General features: G+C 50.6%; 1 protein-coding gene across 5 annotated transcripts in view; it reads right to left on the bottom strand.

Annotated features, from left to right (window-relative positions):
* Nucleotides 1–26,221, bottom strand: part of SLC8A2 (solute carrier family 8 member A2) — a 76,084-nt gene that overhangs the window by 10,677 nt on the left and 39,186 nt on the right. Inside the window, exons 2-3 of one of the 5 annotated variants that reach the window (XM_055000013.1) lie at nucleotides 6,758–6,861; nucleotides 6,415–6,432 (exon numbers count right to left, since the gene is read on the bottom strand). In XM_055000013.1, the coding sequence (XP_054855988.1) occupies nucleotides 6,415–6,432; nucleotides 6,758–6,861 (122 nt within the window). Of the gene's footprint in view, nucleotides 1–5,791; nucleotides 5,801–6,414; nucleotides 6,433–6,745; nucleotides 6,862–26,221 lie in introns of all 5 variants that reach the window. The other 4 variants (XM_055000014.1, XM_055000016.1, XM_055000015.1 and 1 more) reach the window with 4 other exon arrangements.

Here is a 26,221-nt window from a genome sequence, read left to right as displayed (position 1 = left end):
TGCGCACCCCCAACTCCAGTCTATTTAGCGACTGTTGCTGCATCGCCCGAATTGGATGCCAAGGCACAGCCCACCAACCATATGCTCAGTTATCAGGTCAGCATGTTTGGTTGGCACGACCATGTTTACCCTGCGCTCCAAAGGAAAAAGAAAGAGGCACCAAGCAGCTCCAGAATCTGAAATCAGAATAAATACTGCAATTTAAGCCCTTCATTTATTTTGCAGACTTATTCTGCTCTTGGGAGGGGCAGAGAACTACGCACTACGCACTCATTGGCTGTTGGAATCCTTTCTCCTCCTTCCTCTGAATTTGAGGATTGTGCCCAGATATTTAAATTTCATCATAAGGACCAGAAACCTAATTTTTTTTTTTTAAAAAAAAAACATAGCTCAAGTGATCAGGATGTTGAATTTTTCACGTAACATATGTTACCTTTATTTTCTGCACGGCATATGCTGTGCTTATGAACTACGATCAGAGACATATGGAATACACAAACAGCCCCGCCTCAAGGCTGGTATAATGGGGATATGTTTGTTTACACTTTTGCAGGGCTATTAAGAACAAAACACCCCCCCCCACACACACACACCACCACCACACACAGCCTGTACTCCAAGTCCAGAGAGTACAACTTGGCAGCTGCCGGAGAGGGACTGACGCCTGTGTGACTCCCAAGGAAACAAACACCATCCAGTCTCTCTCTCTCTCTCTCCCTCTCTCATCTGCTTTCTTTGGCTGGCCCATCTCAATCCCTACCCCCCCACCCCGCATGGGTGACAACTCCCTATAGGTTGTTATTGGCTGCCAACCACTCCCTCCTGCGGCTGACTCTGGTGCCATTTCGAAACCCCAAGGGAGTTGCTAGAGATTTGATTCTTCATCTCAAAAGGCACAAATATGTATACTTTTTAAGCAAGCTTCCCTCGGGGGTGGCTCATCTATCAAGCAAATGGAAATTTCTACGGACCCGTTTTAGAGAAGGAAAGGTAGGCTTGTTGGTGGAAGGTATATGTTTTAGTTGAAAATGCCAACTCTCTCGACTTTGGCATCAGACTGGCATCAAAATCTGGGTGTATTCTTTCTCTCTCACACTTTCTCACACACATAACAACAACAACAGCAATCTAACATTTAACTTATATACCATCCTTCAGGAGAACGTCACGCCCACTCAGAGTGGTTTACAAAGTGTGTTATTCTTATCCTCACGACAATCACCCTGTGAGGCGGGCGGGGCTGAGAGAGCTCTGGAAGAGCTGTGACTGGCCCAAGGTCACCCAGCTGGCTTCAAGCAGAGGAGTGGGGAATCGAACCTGGTTCTCCAAATTAGAGTCCTGCCGCTCTTAACCACTACGCCAAACTAGCTCCCTAGTTTGGCTCCCCATACTTATTTGCCCCCAATCATTTCTCTCTCCCATAGGCGCACCCCACCACAACAACCTGTGCACTCCTCAACAAACGTATGTGTGCTTATAACTTCACCTGTCTGCCTGAAATAGCTTTCTGTCTGACTCCCACATCTATTCAAACCAGCTCTGTTAGCACCACCAGAGGCATGCAGTTGCCCACACGTTACAAACATCACAGACATACACAGGCACAACTGAGCCCAGTTGTGGGGAGCCCATCTGTGGGGAGGGTGGGGTATAAATCGAATAAAACAAACAAACAAACAAACAAACAAATTCTCATGCACAGACTCACATTGTGCCCCACAATGATTTGTCTGTGATTCTTTGTGCTGGCAGCATTTCAACGATGCTTGCGCTTCCCCACATGTGATGTCTTCATTGGACCTTTCTCTCTCAGTGCGCTTAAAATCCAAGTCTGGGGTCTTTTCAAACTGTGTTGCAAACTCACATGCATCAAACAACTCTGGGAAATCTGGGGGGGTGTGCAAGGAATAGGGAGTCTTTGTGAGGGGTCTCTTGCCCTGGGTGTGGAATAGATTTGAAACTGGTTTTCCTTTGTAGTGGAGACGGCACCGCTCCTTTCTCCCACATCTTTAACTGGGCCTACTTTCAACACCAAAGCGAGCATCTGTCAACTTTACAAAGCACTTAACTACAGTTGGAGACCGGCACAAAAAGCCTCTAATTTAAGCACAGGGGTCAGCGAGTTGCAGAAAATGAGCCATTTCACCAGCTTGGCAAAATATGAGAGACGTGCGCTCCCTTCCCCGAAAATATTGAGGGGAACTCCAGTTGCACTCAACTTCCTCAACTGCAACAGCTCTCGAGTTTTCTGAACATTACTGATCCTCAGACACTGGGCATCATTGGCATGCAGGATGGGGCATGGCGCCAATGGTGGAAAGGGGTTTGGTAGAGTAGGCCATGCGCTTGAAACGGTCAGGCTGTGCGTGCGCATGAAGAACAGCAGTATGCTCGAGCTGCAGCAGTGTGTGAACAGTGTGTGTTCAGTCAGGTGTGTATAATCTTAGCCTTGCGTGTGAGAATTGTGAATGGGTATGAGAAAGTAGAAGAGAGGGATGGGGTGCCTTGGTGACCCCCCCCCCCCCGTGCACAGACATGAACAGTGCAATCTTATGGAGAGTTACTCCAGTCTAAGCCCATTGACTTCAATAAGCTTAGACTGGAGTAACTCTGCATAAGATTGCACTATAAATGTACATAGATCCAGAGGAGTTAGCCGTGTTAGTCTGTAGTAGCAAAATAGTAAAGAGTCCAGTCGCACCTTTAAGACTAACCAATTTTATTGTAGCATAAGCTTTCAAGAGCCACAGCTCTCTTTGTAAGCTTATGCTACAATAAAGTTGGTTAGTCTTAAAGGTGCTACTGGTCTCTTTTACTATTTCACTATAAATGTTTTTCCTTATACCTGCCAAGCACCCTTTTTCTGCTTTGCGCACATACTTATTGGTTCACCGCTTGTTCAGCAGATGCATGCTTCCAGAAACACTCTCCTACGCACACACACACACAAACATACACCATTCCCTTGCAGACGCAAAATACAAGCGGCACACCTCACGATCACACACTAGAGTCCTTGTGGGCCAGGTGGAACGCGCTCACAACAACCTTGTTCGATGCTGCACATGTTTGTCTCCGTCTCTTTCGAAGCGCATAGGTTCTCTCCCACACACTCCACCTCTCCCTGGAACCTGGCTAATGTGCACACACTTTCTCCCACGCACTCTCTCCCGTGGCATCCCCCACCCCCGCACAGCACTCTTTCTCCTGGCCACCGATGTTTAATAGAAAGCTGCAGCTCAGCTGCTTGCATAGCCCAGAGAGATAAAACTTCCTTGCTTTCAAGTGGGGTGGGGGGTGGAGGGGTCTCTCCTCCATTAACACATGGCATGGGAATAGCAAGGGACAGTCTTCATTTGAGATGGAATGTCAGCCCCTAAGCAAGGGATGTGTACGAGGTGGAGAAAGAGGCTGAGAAACCGAATTAATATTACCAAAAGCTCGTGGAGGTGCCTGCAAAAGCCCTCCAACATTTTGCTCAGGGACGAGCCTGCCAATCCAAATTGAATTGTACTTTCTGTAGAATCGAATGGAAGCTTTGGTAGCGTGTGAAACACTCTCTCCTCTCAAGAATGTCACCAGCTTTAGCAATTTCTCAGAAACCACCAAATACGCTTTGGGTTTGGGCAGCTTTGGGGAGCACGGCACCCTGTGAGATTTTGCTAAGCTTTTCCAAAAATCTTCTGACAGAATTCTTTGGACGTTTTGTCTGAAGGGGAGCAAACCCCTCCCCCACCACCAAATCTGGGCCAACTTACAATGTGCAAACTCATCCCAAGAAATCTTACTAGATTTATTATTGATGTCCTTTTAAGAAGGTCTGCAGAATTCCTTGGGATTTGAGAAGCAGAAATTTTCTATCTGGCTTGGAATTTTGCTTTAGAAAAAAACATATAGGGCTACTCTGAAATGAAATTCAGTCTCGTAAGAACTGGAATAAGGCAGCTGACAGGGAAGTTAGGACCGAGGATCAATGCATTATTACATGAAGAAAAACATCAAGGTTGAGCTGTTCTAGCTGTGTTCGGACTGCAGACCAGCACTCTGCTAGTTCGACTCCCACCCCTGCCATGAATTCAGCAGGAGGCCTTGGGTCAACCCCTCCTCTCAGCTCAGCTCCCCGGCTGTATTGTGGGGATAATAACAACACTGACTTTGTTCACCACTCTGAATGGGGCATTAATTTGTCTAGAAGAGCAGTATATAAGCACAGTTATTATTATGAGATCTGCTGTAACACAATGGTTAAGTGGCTGGGCTGTGAATCAGCACTCTGCTGGTTTGAATACCACTCCTGCCATGAGCTCAGCAGGTGGCCTTGGGCAAGCCACTCCTCTCAGCCCCGATTGGATTACGGGGATAATAATAACATTGACTATGTTCACCGATCTGAGTGGGGCACTTATCTGTCTAGAAGAGCAGAATATAAGTGCAGTTATGAGAGCTGCTGTAGCATAGTGGTTATGTGGTTGGGTTGCCAAACAGCACTCTGCCAGTTTGACTTCCACTTGATGATGATGATGATGTTAAATTTTTAGCCCTCCCTCCCCATGAACAGGCTCAGGGTTAAGATCACACTACAAGATCACAATAAAATCAGGTAATAATAATCCTACCATATAAAAGGCTAAACGGATTAAAGGCAACTCACTTCCTACCTTGGTGCACCACCAGAGGGCGCTGCTGTGGAGGAAAGCCCAGATGAGGCAACCAGACCTCCAGGATCCAGGCCAGGATCAGGCGTGGAGCAGGCAGCAATGCCCGACCCCTGCCTTCACCCTGCTGGAATCAGGAGCAGAGCAGGTGGCAATGCCCAGCCTCCACCTTCATGCAGCTGAGATCAGGAGAGGAGCAGGTGACAATGGCCGCTGCCCTTCACTCAGGTGGGATCAGGAGAGCAGGTGGCAATGCCCGCCCCCTGCCTTGACCTAGCTGGGATCAGGAGAAGAGCAGGTAGCAATGCCCACCTGCCCTTCACCCAGCTGGGATCAGGAGGGGAGCAGGTGGCAATGCCCACCCCCTGCCTTCACCCAGCTGGGATCAGGAGCAGAGCAGGTGGCAATGCCCGCCTGTCCTTCACTTAGCTGCGATCAGTTGCAGAGCAGGTGGCAATGCCCCCTCACTTCTCCCAGCCAGGATCAGGAGCAGAGAAGGTGGCAATACCCCCCCCCTTCACCCAATCTGAATCAGGTGTGGAGCAAGCGGCAATGCCCCCCCTCCATTTACCCAGCAGGGATCAGGAGCGGAGCAGGTGACAATGGCTGCCCCCTCGGCTGGGATCAGATGCAGAGGAGGTGGCTATGCCTGCCCTCCCTGCCTTCATCTGGTTGGCATCAGTAACGGAGGAGGAGGGAATACCTGCCTGCTCACTCTCCCCTTTCTAGATCCCGTTGTATTTTTTCCCACAACGGGCTTTGTTGCTAGTATACAATAAAATGTACAGCTTGCAATCCCCAAGAGGGTGGTCCTCATCCTCTGCCATGAGCTCAGCAGGTGGCCTTGGGCAAGCCGCTCCTCTCAGCCCCAGCTCCCCAGCTGTATTGGAGGGATAATAACAACACTGACTTTGTTCACTGCTCTGAGTGGGGCATCAATTTGACCGGAAGAGTGGTATATAAGTGCAGTTATCATCATCATCTTCTTCATCACCATTGAAAAGGCAGCCTCTGGGAGGTGAAGTCTATAGACAACAATTAGTCACGGAACTTCCAAGGACAGAGGCAGTCTATCTTGGAATAGCAGGGGCTTAGGACAAACAATATAAATTCCAGAGTTTCCAGTGGCATCTCACCAGCCAGCGCTGGAACCAGAAGGCAGAGTGAACAAACCTTCGATTTAGACATGGCTCCAGCACGCTACGGTTCCATGCTAAAAACAGAATCCATGGTTCCTTAGGGTTTCATGGAGCGGTGATAATCTCAAGAAAAAACTCACTTCCCCCTTGAACCAAGTAACATCTACAGTGTTTAAAATGTGCCTTAATGAAACCCCCGGTTTCATGACCAGTAAATGAAAAGGCCCTCCGCTCGGGATTGTTAAGAAAGGCCCTGCAAAACTGGCCATCGAGTTCTGTTGCGGTAACCGTGCCCTCCCTTTCTCCATCTGTAAAATGGGCACAGCGTAATCCTAAACAGAGTTATTCCTTTCTAAACCCATTGACTTTCATGGGCTTGGAAGGGTGAAACTCTGCTTGGGATTGCATGTGACAGTGCCTTGGATCCGAGCACAGGCTGGCTAGGCAGTGGGAAGTAAACTTTGGCTGTGAGCGGGGCTTCACCAGCCAGGGTGATTTTTTTGGTCAAGGAATCTCACGACTCTCTGTGCCTGCCTGCAGGGAGGTTCTGAGTGGGTGGTAGGAACTGGATTTGTGAAGGCAGGAGGGAAGGGGGAGAGAAGAGAAAAAACGGGGCTTACCTTGATTTAGCAGAAGGGCTGCAACCAAGGAAACAAAGAGAGGGAGAGAGAGCAAATGTGAAGATCTTCAGTAAAGAGACAGAAAGGAAGCAGGAAACAAAAAGACCCCGCCATTTACACTCAAAGCACCCCCTTCATCTAATCCCAAATCATAATTCTCCTTCACCAGGACTGGCCCTTCAGTGTGTTGGGATCCGGCATTGCCCCCCCCCTCCACCCCAAAAATTGGCAGCCGGGCTGCTTTCCCCACTTTGCATGGACAGCCCTGGTAGCCGCTGCTCTGTTCGGATGCCCTGCTTTTCCTCTGGCAAAGGTGCCCCCCCTACAACACGCTCACACTTACCTGAGATGCCCCGTTTCAGCCAGCGCGGCTGCCCCAGTTCTATAAAGAAGCTGTCTTTTTTCTCGTACTCTTCAACATCCACAATTTTCACATAGAGGGATTTCCTGCCAGGGAAAAAAGAAAGACAGGCAGAAAGGGTGGGGGGGGACCCATTAAAGTCTTCATCAGAAAGAGATTAAAGAATGTTCTCCCAAAATATACTAGGGTAACATTTCAAAGTTTTTTAAAAACCTGCTGAGATGGTGTGAAATCATTTCAGGTGAGATGTACTGGAACTATTCTAACAAGAAACCTCAGCAAATACCATAATGCTATTTAGAGACTCACAGCATTCTTAGTATCTTGACAGGAGTAAAAACAACCCTACAAGGCAGGCCAGTATCAGTGCCAGCTCAAGGTATTTTTCTACCCTGAGCAAAGTGCATCCATCCCCTCCTAGGCTCACGCTGCTGTCTGCCGTATCCAAATCAAGCCTTTGAAACTGTCAGGACAGTTAACCTATAAAGCCCTATGCGGACTGGGACCTACGTGCCTGTGGGACTGCATCTCCCAATATATGCCCCAGAGGACATTTTGATCAGCAGAAAAACAACTATTAGTGGTCCCTGACCCCAAGGAGGCCTGCCTGGCCTCAACAAAGGCCAGAGCCTTTTCAGTCCTGGCCTGGCTCCAACCTGGTGCAACTCTCTGTCTGTTGAAACTAGGGCCCGGTAGGATTTGCTATCTTTCTGTTAGACCTGTAAGACGGAGATTTTCCGCCAGGCATTTGGTTGAGGCTGGGTAAGGCCTCCACCGGCCCTGTAGGAGGAGGAATGAATGATTTGAACCTCCCATTAGCTCTGTCCACTACCTGTTTTAATTAGCTAAGCCAAGATTGCTGCCATCTGGAAATTGTTTATCAATTAATCCCTTTATTGGCATAAAAGTGGTGATAGTCTACAGTCCGAAATAGACACAAAAGTCTGATAAATAATAAAAACAAGAGCATAATTATTTTTTTATATTGACTGAGATTTTATAATGTTTTAAAATGATTATGGAAATTGTATGAAATTATACTATTGTGTTTTAAATGATGTAATCTGCCCTGAGCCCACTTGTCTGAGAGGGCGGAATAGAAGTCTAATAAATACAAAATACAAATACATGGCTGGTAGTGGCGGGTGAAGTCACAGCAGTCAAGCCTGGTGAATAAAGCTGCTCTAAACCGCTTGAGCTGCCGACCCCAGAAAAAGAACCACATTTGGAAAATCCAGCTGACATGAAATGGATGAGCCATTTCCCTTCAGCCTCGGTTTCTCTTGTGTTCTTCCATAATGTGCCCATTGGGTCACCCTTTCTGGCCTTCACATTCTACACTGCAGCCGGTTCCAAGCAGCCAACAGTTCTTTGGCAGGTGACAGTCCTGCTTGGCAGGCCGATAAGGGGAAGTTTGCTTTCCCCAGGGAGGCAAAGAGGCACTGCTTCTTCCCTGCTGTTCTTCCGCTCCTATATCAAAGACTGACAGATGGAAAGATGACGGCACCAGAAATCAGAAAAAGGCGCGGGGGGGGGGGGAGGAAGCAGGAAAAGGCATTTGGGATACAAAACCCCAGAAGGCCCGAGTTCCAGTTCCCAGTCAGCCCTGAGTTCATTGTAAACAGTTCCACAATCTGAAACCCGTGGGTTTCTTAAGAAACAGGCAGCCCGCCCCCCCCCCCCGGTTCCCTGGTTCAAGTCTTCCCTCTATGGACTCCGCAGCTGGTTTTAGGTAAGACAGCTTCCTGCATCTATAATATGGGGTACTCACACTGCTCTACCTTCTAGGGTTGTTGTAAGTATTCCTGAGATTATGTATTTGGAATGCTCAGAAAGCATTGCATACACGCTATTTATCAACAGCAGTAAAAACGACAACCCTCCCTTACAGCTCAACAGGATTACAGGTTTAAAAACCACTACCAACAAAAAAAAAACCCTCTAGAAATACACTCCTAAGGTAACAACAACATTTGATTTATATACCACTCTTCAGGACAACTTAATGCCCACTCAGAGCGGTTTACAAAGTGTGTCATTATTGATGTATTGTCGAAGGCTTTCACGGCCGGAGAACGATGGTTGTTGTGGGTTTTCCGGGCTGTATTGCCGTGGTCTTGGCATTGTAGTTCCTGACGTTTCGCCAGCAGCTGTGGCTGGCATCTTCAGAGGTGTAGCACCAAAAGACAGAGATATCTATCTTTTAGTGCTACACCTCTGAAGATGCCAGCCACAGCTGCTGGCGAAACGTCAGGAACTACAATGCCAAGACCACGGCAATACAGCCCGGAAAACCCACAACAACCATTGTGTCATTATTATCCCCACAACAAAACACCCTGTGAGGTGGGTGGGGCTGAGAGAGCGGGGAGTGGGGAATCAAACCTGGCTCTCCAGATTAGAGTCCTGCCTCTCTTAACCACTACAACAAACTGGCTCTCTGCAACAAACAGGTGCAGAACTCAAAACTACATGATTCAAATGAAAATAGAGCAATAACTCCTTCCACCCAATATCAAGAGATTCCATAGTGAAAGGTTTGCTCAAAGCAAAAGAAGAGCTTTGTGCAACCTCTGAAATCTCAAGGAGGAGTCACACCAATGCCTCTCTGCAGAGGCCTAACCATTCTAGAAAACCAGGGCAAACATCCCAGTGCCCAGTTGTCCCTGGCATCTAAAAAATTGTTCGTAGCAACTGAGTTGCAAAAGAGGGTAGGAAGCAGGTTTCTTTTCCTGCTGCGTGCAACTATGTGAGGGTTCTGGCTGCCACCGCCTCCTCTTACTTCCTTATAGTCCTATTGTGAAAAGCAGACACATACTGAAGGAAGAGCTATCAAGGGAGAAGCCGAGATTTCCCACCAGGCATGAGCTCCAGACCCTCTCAATTAAACAACACCTGGAAGAAACAGGAATAGACCAAAACACATCAGCAAGAACAGGGTCTCTCCCTCCCCTCATTGGTACACGTAGGAGTGGAGGGCCTCTGCCTCCACTTCCTTCCAAGCAGTCTCCTAGGAAAATCTGGATGCCTGCTAAATTTTGCAAATATATTGCCGCCTATTCTAGATGATGACTTTTCTTGCTGATCTAAACTGGCTGTGGCAGGGTAGGGGATCGTACATCAGCAAGGAGCCCCTGATGCTTGAAATCTGGACTGTTCCACAGATAAGCCGCACATCAGCTGCACTGAGCATTGCCAAAGAGTGGATTCCCGATCTCGGCTGCGTTTTGCATTCTGGAGAAAGATCTGTTTGGAGATGCCAGAGCGACTTGGGAGGCGCATACAACGCACACTGGTTTGAGGCGCTGTCCACGGTGCTGAGAAGACAAGCGTCCTGAGGCATGGTTTCAGCTTTTGAAAAGGCATGCTTTACTTTCAGATCCCCTCCCCGCCCCCACACAGCACATTTTAGTTATTGCCATTTAACAGGGAGACTACAAATTACAAAAAGAGGCTGTTCCGGATATATCAAAGCCAAAAAACCAGGAAAAGTTCCACCGGAAACCACATGGTTTCCCCATAATACCTTGTTATCTTTGTAAGGACCCTGTGAGAAATGTTGGTTAGAGCTCAAGCATGCCCCGAGAGCCAAGCAGCCGAACACGGATTTTAACTAGGTTTAGACCCAGCATCCTAAGCAATACACCACATCCTTACAGTATTTTTTTTAGATGCACGCTTAAATCACCCTAGGTGTACATCTTGAGAAACAGAGGTTTGGATCAACTGAAAGATTTCCACAGGCGGATGGAAGGGTGATTTTTGCCATTCCCCCCCCCCCTGCTCCAGACCTCTGATTCTCCTGCCCCCCTCCCAGTGCTTTTCCTGGGGGTCCCTTGTCACTCTGGAGGGAGGGTCATTTTGTAGTCCAGTAGGAGTAGAAAGATAAGCCCTAACAGAAATCCCTTGCTGCTTGCAGAAATTACCTAATGTGTGAACTGTGACTTGGTAAGGCCCCAGTTCAACACTGCCTTCAGCTCTGAACTCACTTCCTGCATCTTCAGGCAAACCACACGTTTCTTAGCTTTGGTCCTCCTTCAAGAAAATGGAGATGCCAACACCAATCCATCTTAAGAGGGCTTTTGAGGGTTCCAGCAAGCATCTCTATCATTAGAGAGTCAATTTGGTGTAACGGTTAAGAGTGGCAGGACTCTAATCTGGAGACACGGTTTGATGCCCCGCTCCTCTGCTTGAGGCCAGCTGGGTGACCTTGGCTCAGTCACAGCTCTCTCAGAGCTCTCTCAGCCCCACCCACCTCACAGAGTGATTGTCATGAGGATAATAATAACACTTTGTAAACCGCTCTGTGTGTGGCATTAAGTTGCCCTGCAAGGCAATATATAAATCAAATGTTGTTGTTGTTGTTATTGTTATCCCCACCTTCTCCCCCATTTAGGTTTAACTCTTTCCTTGTTCCTCAGACTTGCATGCATTCCTGAACCTGAATTCAGCTGTCTACTTGAGCACCCCTCTTTCTGACTCCTTTCCTTACCCACATTTACAATTATTAATTTCATTCCACCCGCTTTCTTTCTCATCACCACCCTGACTTGCTGTTCTCCCGAAGGGGGTATTTAATTCTCCCCTCCTCCCACCACACCATGCAAACTGGTGGTCAAAGAGCTATTACCCCCACAGCGAAACAGCAAGGCAGACAGAAAATGTGTCTGGAATTGGAGGCTCAGGAATGCTCTGAACAGAAATTCTTTTAAAAGTTGTCGAAATCTCATAACATCGGGCAAGATTGGAGTCCAGTAGCACCTTAAAGCACCAACAAGAGTTTCCCTGGAAAACTTGATGGTCTTTAAGATGCTACTGGGCCCCAACCTTGCTCAGCTACTGAAGACCAAGATGCCATCTGACACTACCATAAATGTGAATATCTGCTGAAAGCAGAGCTTCTAATAACATCTCTGTTGTTATGACCTACGATCTTGCTTGTGCTTTAAAAACAGCTACTGGTGCTCTGTTCTATGTGAACAGTAGAGGTGAAGTTGGCAGAGATGGGGGTCAGGGAATTTTCAGCTGTGGCCCCCGTATAACGGCATTTCCCTCTCCTCGGATGTTGAACCCACCCAGACACACAATTCGCTTTCTGGAGATTTGTCAAAACTTTTTCACTATAGAGGGCTTTTGGTCCTTCCTTTCCAACAACCCATCGTTGTTTCATATGGAACAGCAAGCTTCATTTCACTGCTGATTTTATGGCAGGTTATGGCAGGTTGCTTACCCATTTCACTGGTATGAATTAACATTCCAGTTTCGTGAGAGCCAGTTTGGTGTAGTGATTAAGAGTGGCGGGACTCTAATCTGGAGAGCCGGGTTTGATTCCCCACTCCTCCACTTGAAGCCAGCTGGGTGAGCTTGGGTCAGTCACAGCTTCTAGCTCTCTCAGCTCCACCCACCTCACAGGGTGTTTTGTTGTGGGGATATTAATAACATACTTTGTAAACCGCTCTGAGTGGGTGTTAAGTCATCCTGAAGGGCGGTATATAAATCAAATGTTATTATTATTATTATTATTTTATTTCTGTTTTCATGTTTCTAGGAAGCTGTTGCTTTATTTTGACGGTAGCTGTTTCAGATTTATTGATCCTGTGTGTTAGCCGTAACAAGACAGGGTATAAATCCCTTGCGCAAATATGCAGCCAACAGCCCCCAAAGACAGAGCAAAGAGTATCCTTGAGCACGTGCAGAATGTCAGGGCGTGCCGCCGCTGCCGCTGGGTGTGGCCCTGGGCGGTCTGCTCCTGACGTCATAGGGGGGCCAGGGATTCTGCAGGACCCTGCTCTGTGGAAGGAGGGGCGGTATACCTCACCCAGACTCCCTCTCAGTCCACTCGCTGGCCTGCTCAACCTGGCCTGCTTGCCCCCTGTGTCCTTCTTCATCCCTTCCTTCCAGAACTCTCCTCCAAACCTCCACTCTTGCATTGCACCGTCCTCACTCCACATCATCACTCCTCATTCACACCCACCACCACAGGGCTCTTCCCAGCCAGCTTTTATAGGGCTTCCTTCTACTGTCCCACCCCTCTTCCAGCCTGGTCTTGGGCTGCACCAAGCAGTTGCAGCTGGGGTAGCTGATCTGGCCCCACTGACCAGCACCAGCTGTGCCTTGTTCCCTGGCTGCCCAGCCTCCCTGCCTTGGCTGATTGCTGAAGGCCTGTCCAGCTGCAGTTCCCTGGCTAGCAGCCCGGCCTCCCTGGCTGAGCTGATGGCTGAAGGTGGGTCCAGCTGCGGCTCCTTGGCTGGTTGCCCAGGGCTTCATGCCGAGTGCCTCCACTAGCCCCACCTGGAGTGGCTTGGCTTTTGGCAACTCCTGGGCCAGGCTACTATTTTCTAGCTGGGGCGTGGCTTTGGGTTGTTGGGGCTGCTGCTGCTTCTCCTCCTCAGGTAAGGCCTTTGGGTGGGTGACTGCTGGGCCCCCAATCCCTCTGCCCTTGCCCCCTTCCGCCTTGCTTAGTCCCCTTTCTTTTCCTAGGGGAGTGGGACTCGCTGGCCTCTCTCTGTCTCCCCCTGCCTCCTGAGGCCCTGGGCCTTTGCCCCTTGCCCCTGGCACTGGCAGGTTCTGGCCCCATTTGCCCATGGGAGGGGTTGGCCTGCTGTCCCCCAGCTGCCCCTTCTGCCTGCCAATCAGACCGGTTGACCTGCTGTCAGCCGGCCGACCAGTTGACCTGCTGTCTGCTGGCTGACCAGTTGACCTGCTGGCTGCTGGCTGCCCCCTCTGTATGCCTGTCCGCCCAGTTGACCTGCTGTTCCCTCCTACCAAGTCTGGGGGCTGGGACCCAGACCCCGGACACACACCCCCGCTTGGCTTTGAGTTGTGGGGGTCCGGTTCAGTCTCGAACATGCGGGACATGAAGTCTGCGTCCACATGCTGTGCCCCCTGGCGGTATTTGATGATAAATTGGAAGGGTAGGAGGGAGAGGTACCACCGCAGCACCCTGGGATTGTGCGCCTTCATGCGGTGGAGCCACTGCAGGGGCGCATGGTCCGTCAGCAGTACAAAGGGGTTGTTGGCCAGGTAGTACTGCAGGGCCCCCACTGCCCACTTGACTGCTAGGGCCTCCCGCTCCACTGTGGCATAGCGCTTCTCTGCGGGCTGTAGCTTCCGACTCAGGAAGAGAATGGGGACGTCTACTCCATCATGCTCCTGAGTCAGCACAGCCCCGAGGCCGGTGTCTGAAGCGTCTGTGGCCAGCGTGAAGGGTCGGTCAAAGTCCGGGTTCCACAGGGCGGTGGCGTTAGAGAGGGCTGACCGCAGGTCTCGGAAGGCCACCTCTAGTTCTGGGGTCCACCGGACTTGGTTGGGCATCCCCTTCCTTAAGCAGTCCGTCAGAGGTGCCGCTCGGGAGGCAAAGTGGGGGATGAACCGCCCATAATACCCCAGCAGTCCCAAGAAACGCCGGACCTGCTTCTTGGTCTGGGGCTGTGGGGCATCGGCTATAGAGGCCACCTTGTCCGGCGGTGGTCGGACCCGTCCTCCCCCGACCACGAAGCCAAGGTACTGCAGCTCCTGGAACCCCAGATGGCTTTTCTTTGGGTTGGCCCGCAGTCCGGCCTGTTGAAGGGCTCTCAAGACTGACTCCAGGTGCTGGAGGTGGGTGGGCCAGTCCGGGCTAAAGATAATGATGTCGTCAATGTAGGCCATTGCGTATGCCCGGCACTCGCCCAGCACCTGGTCCACTAGTCGCTGGAACGTGGCTGCCGCACCATGGAGACCGAAAGGCATTTTCTTAAATTGAAAAAGACCTCGGGGGGTGGCGAACGCTGTTTTCTCCCGATCCTCAGGCCGCACGGGCACCTGCCAGTATCCCTTGGTTAAATCGAGAGCCGACAGGTAGCGAGCGGACCCCAGGTGATCCACCAGCACGTCTGCTCGGGGCATGGGATAGGCATCGAACTTGGCCACCTTATTCAGCTCTCGGTAATCAACGCAGAAGCGGGTGGTCCCGTCCGGCTTGGGCACCAAGACTATTGGACTCCTCCAGGCACTCCGTGAGGGCTCAATCACCCCCAGCTGGAGCATCTCGTCCGTCTCCTTTTCCACTGCCTCCCAGCGCTTTCTAGGGATGGGTCGCCACGTAGCCCGGGCCGCCTGCCCTGGCTCGGTTGGGATGGCATGCTGTATCAGGCTGGTGCTACCCGGTCTGCGGGAGAAGACGCCTGGTACCTGGGCCCATAGAGCCTGTAGCTGGGCCCGTTGAGTTGAGTCGAGCTGGGGGTCCACCTTGGGCTCCTCGAATTCTGGGCCTTCTGTGGTCCACGGCAGTTCACTGGACGGGAGTTCCAGGGGGTCCTCCGCCAGCTGGCACTCCTCGCTGTCCCGCTCGTACCACCTCTTCAGCAGGTTCACATGGAGCGTCCTCCGCCGGCGCCGGCCCGGCCCGCACTGCAGCTCATAAGTGGTGGGACCCAGTACCCTCCGAATTTGGTAAGGGCCCCTCCATGGGTCCCCCTCCTCCCGTGGGAACACCGAGTGGTGTACTAGGACCTTTTCTCCAACTTGGAAGGTCCTCATCCTTGCACCCCGGTCGTAGGCAGCCTTCTGCTGCGCCTGGGTGTGTGTTAGCTGGCGGTTTGCCTCTGCCTGGGACTTCTGCACCCGCTCGCGGAGCTGGCTCACATACTCCTGTATGGGGGGAGCAGGGCTGCTGGCGCGGGGACTCCACCGTTCTGCCAACCGAGAGAGCATCCCCCGTGGCTTGCGCCCATATAGCAGTTCAAAGGGGCTATAGCCGGTGGATGCCTGTGGGGTCTCCCGGAGGGCGAACATGAGGGGGTCAATGTACAGATCCCACTGGTGGGGCTTGTCCCGGGTCATCTTCCTCAGGGCTTCCTTGACGGTCTGGTTCAGACGCTCTGCCAAACCATCCGTCTGAGGGTGGTAAGCCGAGGTGAATACCTGCCGGATCCCCAAATTCTGGCAGAGTTGACGCATGGCTTTGGCACGGAACGGCCCCCCCCGGTCCGTCAAGATTTCGTCCGGCAGGCCCACCATTGCAAACAGCTTGGACAGGGCCCGTATCATCCCTGGGGTCTGCATTGTCTTTAGTGGGATGACCTCCGGAAACCGCGTAGCATAGTCCACGATCACCAGGGCAAAGCGGTGGCCCCGGGGTGTGCGCGGCAGCGGGCCGATAAAGTCCATTGCGATGCGTTGGAAGGGTGTCTCCATGACGGGCAATGGGGAGAGGGGGGCCTTTGAGGGGCGCCGTGCAGCCACCCGCTGACAGGTGGGGCATGAGCGGCAGTGGGCCTTCACGTCCGCATTCACGGAGGGCCAGAAGAACCGCTCGAGGACCTTCTTCAGGGTCTTGTGGTGCCCCAGGTGCCCGGCCCAAGCATGCTCATGGGCCATGCGGAGAACTTCCGCCCGGTAGGCTGCCGGCACCAGTAGCTGGCGGACCTCTCCCTGGCCATTTGGGGCACGGGCCAGACGGACCCAAACCTCTCCTTGCTTCTCGATGCGGGGGAGCCGCTGGGCCCTTCTCTCATCCCGCACTTGCTCCTCCTCACGAGCTGCCGTATCTCGCAGGCGCTGCAAGGACTCGTCTGCACCTTGGGCATTGCGGAACCGGCGGTCTGCTGGAGGACCTGCGGGGTCCTCGGCCTGTGGTTCGGCCACTGGTCCACGGGAAGGGCCCTCGCTGGGGTCAGCTGCCTCCTCTACCTGCAGAGCCACAGCAGCTTGGGGGGTTGCCAACGCCCCCATCGCCTCCCTGAGTAACCGGGAAAACTCAGGGGCATCTCTCCCTAGCAGCATGGGGAGGGGTAAGTGGGCCACCTTGACGACCTCTATGCGGCGGATCGCCCCCAGGTATTCCACCGTGACCCAGACCGCAGGATACGGCAGGGTGCGGCCCATCACATCTGTCACCGGGATCCAGCGGTGCACTGGGGTGGCAGCTGGGACGAGTTGGGTGTGGATCGCCGAGACTGCGCTCCCTGAGTCCAACAGGGCCTGCAGGCTCTGCCGGCCTATCCTCACGGTGGCGCGCAGACTCTCTATCCTCTTGCCAGCTGGCGGGTTAATTTCCCAAGCCAACGCACATACCACTGGTGAGGAGGCTGTGGGGGTGCAGGCTTGCATCCGCTGCTCCACTGCCTGCATTAGCTCTGCCTGAGCTGTTTGGAAGGCCGCCTCCAGCTTCCTCCACATCCTGTCCAAGCATTCCTCTAGCCACAGTCTGAGGTCTGCTGGGGCTACGGCATTGGGATACATCCCTTTGACTGGCACCTGCGTCGGAACGACTTTCCCCGTACGGGCCACCAACTTGTCAGGGCGTGCCGCCGCTGCCGCTGGGTGTGGCCCTGGGCGGTCTGCTCCTGACGTCATAGGGGGGCCAGGGATTCTGCAGGACCCTGCTCTGTGGAAGGAGGGGCGGTATACCTCACCCAGACTCCCTCTCAGTCCACTCGCTGGCCTGCTCAACCTGGCCTGCTTGCCCCCTGTGTCCTTCTTCATCCCTTCCTTCCAGAACTCTCCTCCAAACCTCCACTCTTGCATTGCACCGTCCTCACTCCACATCATCACTCCTCATTCACACCCACCACCACAGGGCTCTTCCCAGCCAGCTTTTATAGGGCTTCCTTCTACTGTCCCACCCCTCTTCCAGCCTGGTCTTGGGCTGCACCAAGCAGTTGCAGCTGGGGTAGCTGATCTGGCCCCACTGACCAGCACCAGCTGTGCCTTGTTCCCTGGCTGCCCAGCCTCCCTGCCTTGGCTGATTGCTGAAGGCCTGTCCAGCTGCAGTTCCCTGGCTAGCAGCCCGGCCTCCCTGGCTGAGCTGATGGCTGAAGGTGGGTCCAGCTGCGGCTCCTTGGCTGGTTGCCCAGGGCTTCATGCCGAGTGCCTCCACTAGCCCCACCTGGAGTGGCTTGGCTTTTGGCAACTCCTGGGCCAGGCTACTATTTTCTAGCTGGGGCGTGGCTTTGGGTTGTTGGGGCTGCTGCTGCTTCTCCTCCTCAGGTAAGGCCTTTGGGTGGGTGACTGCTGGGCCCCCAATCCCTCTGCCCTTGCCCCCTTCCGCCTTGCTTAGTCCCCTTTCTTTTCCTAGGGGAGTGGGACTCGCTGGCCTCTCTCTGTCTCCCCCTGCCTCCTGAGGCCCTGGGCCTTTGCCCCTTGCCCCTGGCACTGGCAGGTTCTGGCCCCATTTGCCCATGGGAGGGGTTGGCCTGCTGTCCCCCAGCTGCCCCTTCTGCCTGCCAATCAGACCGGTTGACCTGCTGTCAGCCGGCCGACCAGTTGACCTGCTGTCTGCTGGCTGACCAGTTGACCTGCTGGCTGCTGGCTGCCCCCTCTGTATGCCTGTCCGCCCAGTTGACCTGCTGTTCCCTCCTACCAAGTCTGGGGGCTGGGACCCAGACCCCGGACACAGAATAGAATTCCAGGTAGTTACCAATATATCTCAAAGGCTTCAGGGCCAGAGATTGAGATTTCAAGGCTGGCTTTTTAAAAAAACAACTTTAAATATATACATTTTAGCTTTACAAACCAGAGTAGAGTTTGACCCCAGGAGATTGGGCCTGGATGGTTTGTGACATGCTGTCAGGCTGCCTACCAGAGATGGCCAGAACGAGATGTAGGGATGGGGTCTGAGATGCTTCACTGATGAGTTAGGGACCATAGACTTCATCACTATATTGCCTTACATATTATTTGTTGCTTTAAATATGTATTCCTATGTAACACCAGTGCTTCATGTTGTCTAATGTTAGCCCTAGAATTGATTATGTTCTGTGGTTGTTGTGGGTTTTCCGGGCTGTATTGCCGTGGTCTTGGCATTGTAGTTCCTGACGTTTCGCCAGCAGCTGTGGCTGGCATCTTCAGAGGTGTAGCACCAAAAGATAGAGATCTCTCAGTGTCACAGTGTGGAAAAGATGTGGCAGGTCATTTATATCTACTCAGGAGGGGTGGGACTGAGCAGAGTCATCCTGTAGGAGTTTCCCAGGGTGTGGAATGCTAATGGCGGGAGGCTTCACTGTATCCTGAGGAGGTTCTTTTGCATATGGATTGGTGCTTGATGTGCTAATCTTCTCTGCAGGGCTATTGTCGGGTGTGGAGTGTTTTGTTAGCCTGGTGTTTTTCAGAACTGGAAACCATGCTCTGTTCATTCTTAAGGTTTCTTCTTTCCTGTTGAAGTTTTGCTTATGCTTGTGAATTTCAATGGCTTCCCTGTGCAGTCTGACAAAGTAGTTGGAAGTGTTGTCCAGTATTTTGGTGTCCTGGAATAAGATACTGTGCCCTGTTTGAGTTAGGCTATGTTCAGCCACTGCTGATTTTTCCGGTTGTCCAAGTCTGCAGTGTCTTTCATGTTCTTTTATTCTTGTCTGGATACTACGCTTTGTGGTCCCGATGTAAACTTGTCCACAGCTGCAGGGTATACGGTATACTCCTGCAGAGGTGAGGGGGTCTCTACTGTCTTTTGCTGATCGTAGCATCTGTTGTATTTTTCGGGTGGGTCTGAATACTGCTTGGAGGTTATGCTTTTTCATAAGCTTTCCCATCTGATCAGTAATTCCTTTGATATATGGCAAAAACACTTTTCCTGTAGGAGACTGTTTTTCCTTGGTTCTTTGATTCATCCTGGGTTTGATTGCTCTTCGGATTTCATTTCTAGAGTAGCCATTTGCCTGAAGTGCGTGGTTTAGATGATTAATTTCCTCATTGAGAAAGTGTGGCTCACATATCCGTCTTGCACGATCCACTAATGTTTTCATTATGCCTCTTTTCTGTCGGGGGTGGTGATTGGAGTTTTTGTGTAAGTACCGATCAGTGTGAGTTGGTTTCCTGTAGACCTTGTGACCTAACTGAAAGTTTGCTTTGCGGATGACCAAGGTATCCAGAAATGGGAGTTTTCCCTCGATTTCTTTCTCCATTGTGAATTGTATGTTCAGGTGGATGTTGTTGAGATGATTCAAGAACCCCATCAATTCTTCCTCCCCATGGCTCCAAATGATAAATGTATCATCCACAAACCGGTCATTGTAGTCAGGAACTACAATGCCAAGACCATGGTAATACAGCCCGGAAAACCCACAACAACCATCGTTCTCCGGCCGTGAAAGCCTTCGATTATGTTCTGCTTCATTATTTTTTCTACTCGGTATTGGATTCTTGCTAATTCTATGTCTCTTAAACTTGTATCTATTTACCCTGTGGCATTGTTTATGGAAATGTCCTTGATACTGTATTGAAATGTACTTGATACTGATTGTACTAATCTCATACTGTGTAATCCTCCTTGAGTCTCAGGGCCAAGCTACAAGTGACGAATGACACAGACTGGACACTTGTCAGCTTCCCTCAAGTTTTGATGGGAAATATAGGCATCCTGGTCTTGCAGCTTGGCTCTCCGACTGCTGTCCAATGGACTTTTCAACTTGTCCAACATTCCACCAAGCTGCCTACATTTCCCATCAAAACTTGAGCGAAGCTGACAAGTATCCAACCTGTGTCATTCGTGAGAAAGGCGGACTACAAACAAACAAACAAACAAACAAACAAACAAACAAACAAACAAACAAACAAACAAACAAACAAACAAACAAACAAACAAACAAACAAACAAACAAACAAACAAACAAACAAACAAACAAACAAACAAACAAACAAACAAACAAACAAACAAACAAACAAACAAACAAACAAACAAACAAATGGTCGGCAAGGATTCAAATGGGAGAGTAAGAAGTTGGACCAGCCCAGAATGGATCTCAACTTGAATGCCATCTTCAACAGCTAAAAACAAAGCAGGGACAAATACCTGGGCCAAGACAAAAATTCCACAGGCAGGGACTCTCTGTTATGGGGTGGGTGGGTACAGTAGCACAAATATTTACCTCTGTTGACTTGAGCCAGTCACAGACCCCTTCAAAGCAGACAGGGAAACAGTGGCAGCTACATTTTGAGTAGTATTTTCTTTTAAATTAAGTGTCAAAGCTTTCCTGCCTCTTCAAGTTGTACTAGGCCACTTAAAGAGGGATATTAAAACTTGCATTGAGTCAACGGAGGTTTAATTTAAATGCACAGTTGGGCGCTCAGGGTGGGAGAGAAGAATTAGACTGTATTTATTTTATATCTACTTGGGAATGTGGCCTGGTTAAGAAATCTCCTCCTACCCTAATTATATTCTTCTCCACATGAACCAAACTCTTACCTGCAGGAACTGTGGAGGTTTTATTTTTTTTAATGCAAAAAATAATCTTTTTGAGAAAACACCGCCATGGGTAAGAGAGGCTAGAACACACTGGGTTGGCTTGTGAAAACTCAGAATCCCTCTGAGAGAAGAAAGAGAGACCCTTGCCAATCGTTTTGGGGGAACTCCAGGGCTTTTCAGCCACGGTCTGCCCCGGGCTGAGCAAGGAGGATACTGGAGGGATTCCTTCCTCAAGGCCAGAGGGATTCTACAGAGCACACCCTGCTGTGGCAGTAATTAAACGAAACCTAAATCGGCTGCGATGTAGAAAAGTGTGTTAGGAGATGGGGGGAAAGGCTCTGTTTCCCCCTTTCGAAATCATCCACCCCCTCATTCCCTTTGCACATACTCTGTTTGTCCCTGTAAACAGCTACCCGCTTGTTTCACTGTCTCATTTCCTCGTCTCCTTCCTTCCTTCCCGGCTTTCTAGGATTGTGCGTGTACCCATGCATGAGCGCGCACACACACACACACACATGCACACAGACAGCAGCTACATCCAGATACCGTCGAAAACTGATGTATTAACTACAGTTTGATCAAACTCCAGTTAGCAGACAATCCATCCAGCTAGGATTGGCTGGCTGGCATCAACTGAGCATTTCAAGCTAGGGTTTGTTGCTGGTTTACGAACCACAGATTGCACCAGTCATCATGGTTCGTAGTGATGTCTGCATCCCTCAGGGCCTCCTAGCCACAGAAGTTGCAGGGACAAGAGAAGGCCTTCGATGCTGGGAGGTGGAAAAGAGGCAAGCAGCGGGGTTTGTGCCCCAGCCAGACTCTGTTACTTACACTTGGTAGACCAACCCGAGTTTGTGGTGCAAGCCATGGTTTATTGTGATGTCTTTATTTAGGGTAGGAAGGGCCATAATATGGACTCTCAGGGCCCACCCAGATCAGGTGGGAAGATGGGTTTTGATATTTGCACTGTCTGTCTACCAAGCAACCAGTTTTTATACTCTCTTTTGCACAACTTGGGAGTTCAGTCAAACTCTTACAGTAGCCATAATCGAAATCTCAGCGATTGCAAAACTCACTAGTGTTAATTTATACTGTGTGAATAATTTAACCTGACTTGTATTTAAATGCGTATGTTTTTATCGGCCCCAGTCTAAACAAGTCCAACAACCTCCTGTGCTTTATGGACTATTTCACTGTGAATAAACGTTCGTTTTATATGAGTGAAATGGAGCAAACCTTTTCTCTCTCTTTTTTTTAGTATCTTGATTAAAACAGGAGGTTCAGCAGACCGCAAAAACCTTCCACGGGCCTGTTTGGGCCCAGCAGCCCCCAGTTGTCATGGCCTGATTGTGGCTGGGCAGAAGCAAACGTAGACACAGCAGCCATTTCTCCAGCAAGGTATATTTTGTGGCCTTGCCTTCTGGCATTAAAACTCCCTCCTGGACTCCAGCAATAAAGTTTCTGTGCTAAGTGTACAGTCAGGTGTGTGGCGAGCCAATGGCGGCTGTTCCTCTCTACCGAGAAGCCCTGCAAGGAAAAGTGAGGCGGGAGGTGAGAACCTAGAAAGTCAATGTGGCTAAACTGCTACACGTAGGCACAAGAGTAGACTTTCATGGGGCAGCTCGGCCGATGGCTGCCTGCAGGGGTCATTTCGTAGAAGAAGAGCTGCAGGAACGCGTTAGCATAATTCATTAGCATAACTCATCTGCATATGCCACGCCTCTTGACAGCACCGGAAGCGTGTCATTAGCATAACTGATTTGCATATGCCACACCCCCTGACATCACCTATCCTGGCTGTTTTGGACCCAATCCTGGCCATTCAGGGCCGAAATTGGGCCCAAAATGGCAAAAAGGAGCTGAAAATGGCCGCAAAGGGGCCCAAAATGGTCAGGATCGGGCTGCTGCTGAGTGGGAGAGTGATCCACCACCCATCAGAGGCCCGATCTGGGCCGTTTTGCCCCCAATCCAGGCTGAAACGGGCTCAAAATGGCCAAGAGGTGGGCGGGGGCACGTGACATGTGACCTCTTTGGGGAACTGCCGGAACTGCGTTCCTGTGCGTTCCTCCTCGAAATGAGCCCTGGCTTCCTGGTGTCCAAAATCTCGTAACGGGGCCTGGCGAAATGGCAACCTCTGTGGTTTCAAGAGGAAAAATATCTTCCTGGGAAGTCCGTCTTCCTCACATACCGATATGCATGTGAAGAATATGTCCTTTGAAATTTCAATTCAAATGAGCAATGTCACCCCCCCCCACACACACACACACTTCTCTCCCAGGTAAATGGAGGGAGCTTGCTATGGCCCGACCCACCCCCAATACCCCTCATTCACCTTCCCTGAACAAGACGAATCCATTAATGAGAATGAATCGAAAAGCTCAAGCATCTGCCTAACCATTTTGCAAACGGGAAGCTCTGCCCCCCCCCCCAGCAGCATCTGAGAAGGGTTGCCACGGCAACTGAGATTCTTCTTGTTGACATCAAGCTCAAGGAAATCAATTACTGACAAATCTCACAGCAATGCCCCCCTCCAAAAAAAGCCCAGGGTACAAGAGTGGGTGGAAGTGTGAGGGGGGGGTGGGTGCAAAAGAGAGAAAACTCAGATCTGGCAGAAGATGTCCAAGTGGGGGGGGGGGGAGAGCAGCAAAGGAAATGTTCTGTTATATATTTAATTAATTGAACTCGGAGCCCACCATACGCTCTTCAGCTTTTCTCCCATGTTTTATGAAATTGCCCCTGGGGCTGTTTGTAAGCTAAATAGACCTTGCATACCCTGCCGTGCACTAAGGGAAAAGCTGTCCTTCTCCTATGGTTGCCAGAAATTTGCAAAAAGTTCCGCACTCTGGGGAAGTTTGCTCAACTTGCTCAAACTCTTTTAACTTCCCTTCGCCTTTCTGCAGGCGGGACTCAAACTTTCCTTCACAGGGTTCAGGTTGATAACGGGAGTCAGTCAGAGATTAATGAAAGCCTTACGGTTCTTTCTATATTTATTCTGCAGATACTGTGACTGTCCAGGACCTCTAAATTCCCCTCCGACTCGAATGGTTAGTGCCTCACCTTGGCTCCAAGAAGCCCAAAGTGACCGTACAAGAGGTCATTCTCTTCTACCTTCTTGCTGCTTGCCCAAGACTATTGATTGAGAGCGTGGAGTAGAGAATTGGACCTTGGTCCAAATCCACCACTCTGCCCATTGGTGGTGGAAAGTGCAATCAAGCCACTGCGGACTTATGGCGATCTGTAGGGTTTTCAAGGCAAGAGAGGAACAGGGGTAGTTTGCCTTTGCCTTCGTCTGTGTAGCAAGTTGCAACCCTGGATTTCCTTGGCGGCTGTCTATCCAAGTACTAACCAGGGGCAACCCTGCTTATTTCCCCAGATCTCATGCGATCAAGCTTGTCTGGATCATCCACTCTAGGCAGTACACCGCACCAATTCTACTGTGCCTTTCTTCTTCCCCCCTTACCAGCCCAGACACTCATCCCACACATCACTTCTGTCCCTAGTTTTTGCCTCTGCTATTTCCTTCCTTCAGCCTGAGAACCTTGACCTGATGTGCCACGTGGCCTTGGTGGTGGCTAAGATCCCAAAAATGTATACGTGTGATCCACAGGAAGAGCAGTGTGTGTATGAAGTGACTCCATGTTCACAAATAATCTTGCAAGACTGGCAGCGAAAAGATGTGCGACTGCTGAACAGCCCTATATGTGCATGGCATGATCAGGGCTGTTCTGTGTCACACCATATGATCAGGTTGTGGCACTATTCTCTAGTGCCACACCATACGATCAGGTGGCCTAGTACCACAAGATCAGGGATACAGAAACTCCACACTTGCTAATAAATCCTCCAGCAAATTCACCCACGGTTTATACCATGAAAAAAAGTTGAATCCAGCAGCGTCTGGCTGAGCCCTACCTGAACCTAGGTCCCAGAGCCACCTGTTCCCCTTGGTTTACATTCCTCCATAAGGGTAAATGGGGTTCTGGATCACACGTGCATTTCAGGTGAGGTCCAGCAGGACTTCTAACTTTGACAAACCCCCGTGCAAAAATGAGGGCATCCCCCCAGCTGCATAAAGACCGTGGCACCAGCCAGGGGTCCTTAAACCATCCCTGGGCACCAACTGCCAGTCTGCATATACTGAAGAGTTTGTTTTTCATACATTCCCCGTCTTCCAGGTTTTAGGGAGGAGGAAGGTTGAACGTAGGCTAAAGCCAGACTTGAACTGATCAGCCGGGGTCATGCAGTGCTGGCCCGGAACTATGTCAAAGAATCTTTTGTCGGTTGTTTTGGTCCCAATTTTTTACCAAAAAAGAGAGCAAGATTAATTTGCTTTTACTTGACTCCTCGGTCGTCTCGCTCTCTATTCTCATCCACACTCAAAAGCCCTTTGTTATTCCAAACAATCTCCAGCCGTCTGATTTTTACTCTGCCTCCTTCAGCCGGAGCCTGACTGCTTTTTTCTCCCTCCCTTCCTTACACAGCGTGCACCAGACAGAGTGCGTGGGTGGGTGCTGATTTCATTATTTGGAGGAAGTGCCTCTCTGCACCAGAGTGGGCCAGACTGCCTAGGCAAACCTGCAATCTCACAGAGCCAAGCTACAAGTGGTGAATGACACTTGAACGGCAAGTGAACAGACTCACGTGTATTCCTCCCTGTTCACTTGCGCTCCACTTGATCACTAGGGCCAAGCTACAAGTGACGAATGACACTTGAACGGCAAGTGAACAGACTCATGTGTATTCCTCCCTGTTCACTTGCGCTCCACTTGATCACTAGGGCCAGTCTACAAGTGATGAATGACACTTGAACGGCAAGTGAACAGACTCACGTGTATTCCTCCCTGTTCACTTGTGCTCCACTTGATCACTAGGGCCAGTCTACAAGTGATGAATGACACTTGAACGGCAAGTGAACAGACTCACGTGTATTCCTCCCTGTTCACTTGCGCTCCACTTGATCACTAGGGCCAAGCTACAAGTGATGAATGACACTTGAACGGCAAGTGAACAGACTCATGTGTATTCCTCCCTGTTCACTTGTGCTCCACTTGATCACTAGGGCCAGTCTACAAGTGACGAATGACACTTGAACGGCAAGTGAACAGACTCACATGTATTCCTCCCTGTTCACTTGCGCTCCACTTGCGCTCCACTTGATCACGTAGTGCAAGTGAACTGGGAGAAATACACGTGAGTCTGTTCACTTGCCATTCAAGTGTCATTCGTCACTTGTAGTTTTGCCCACAGTTGCACTCATACACTAGTCACACGTGTTCCAGCAACAC

This window comes from Eublepharis macularius, chromosome 15 (assembly GCF_028583425.1).
Source record: "Eublepharis macularius isolate TG4126 chromosome 15, MPM_Emac_v1.0, whole genome shotgun sequence".
Taxonomy (NCBI): Eukaryota; Metazoa; Chordata; class Lepidosauria; order Squamata; family Eublepharidae; genus Eublepharis; species Eublepharis macularius.
This window is presented reverse-complemented; position numbering and strand designations above follow the sequence as displayed.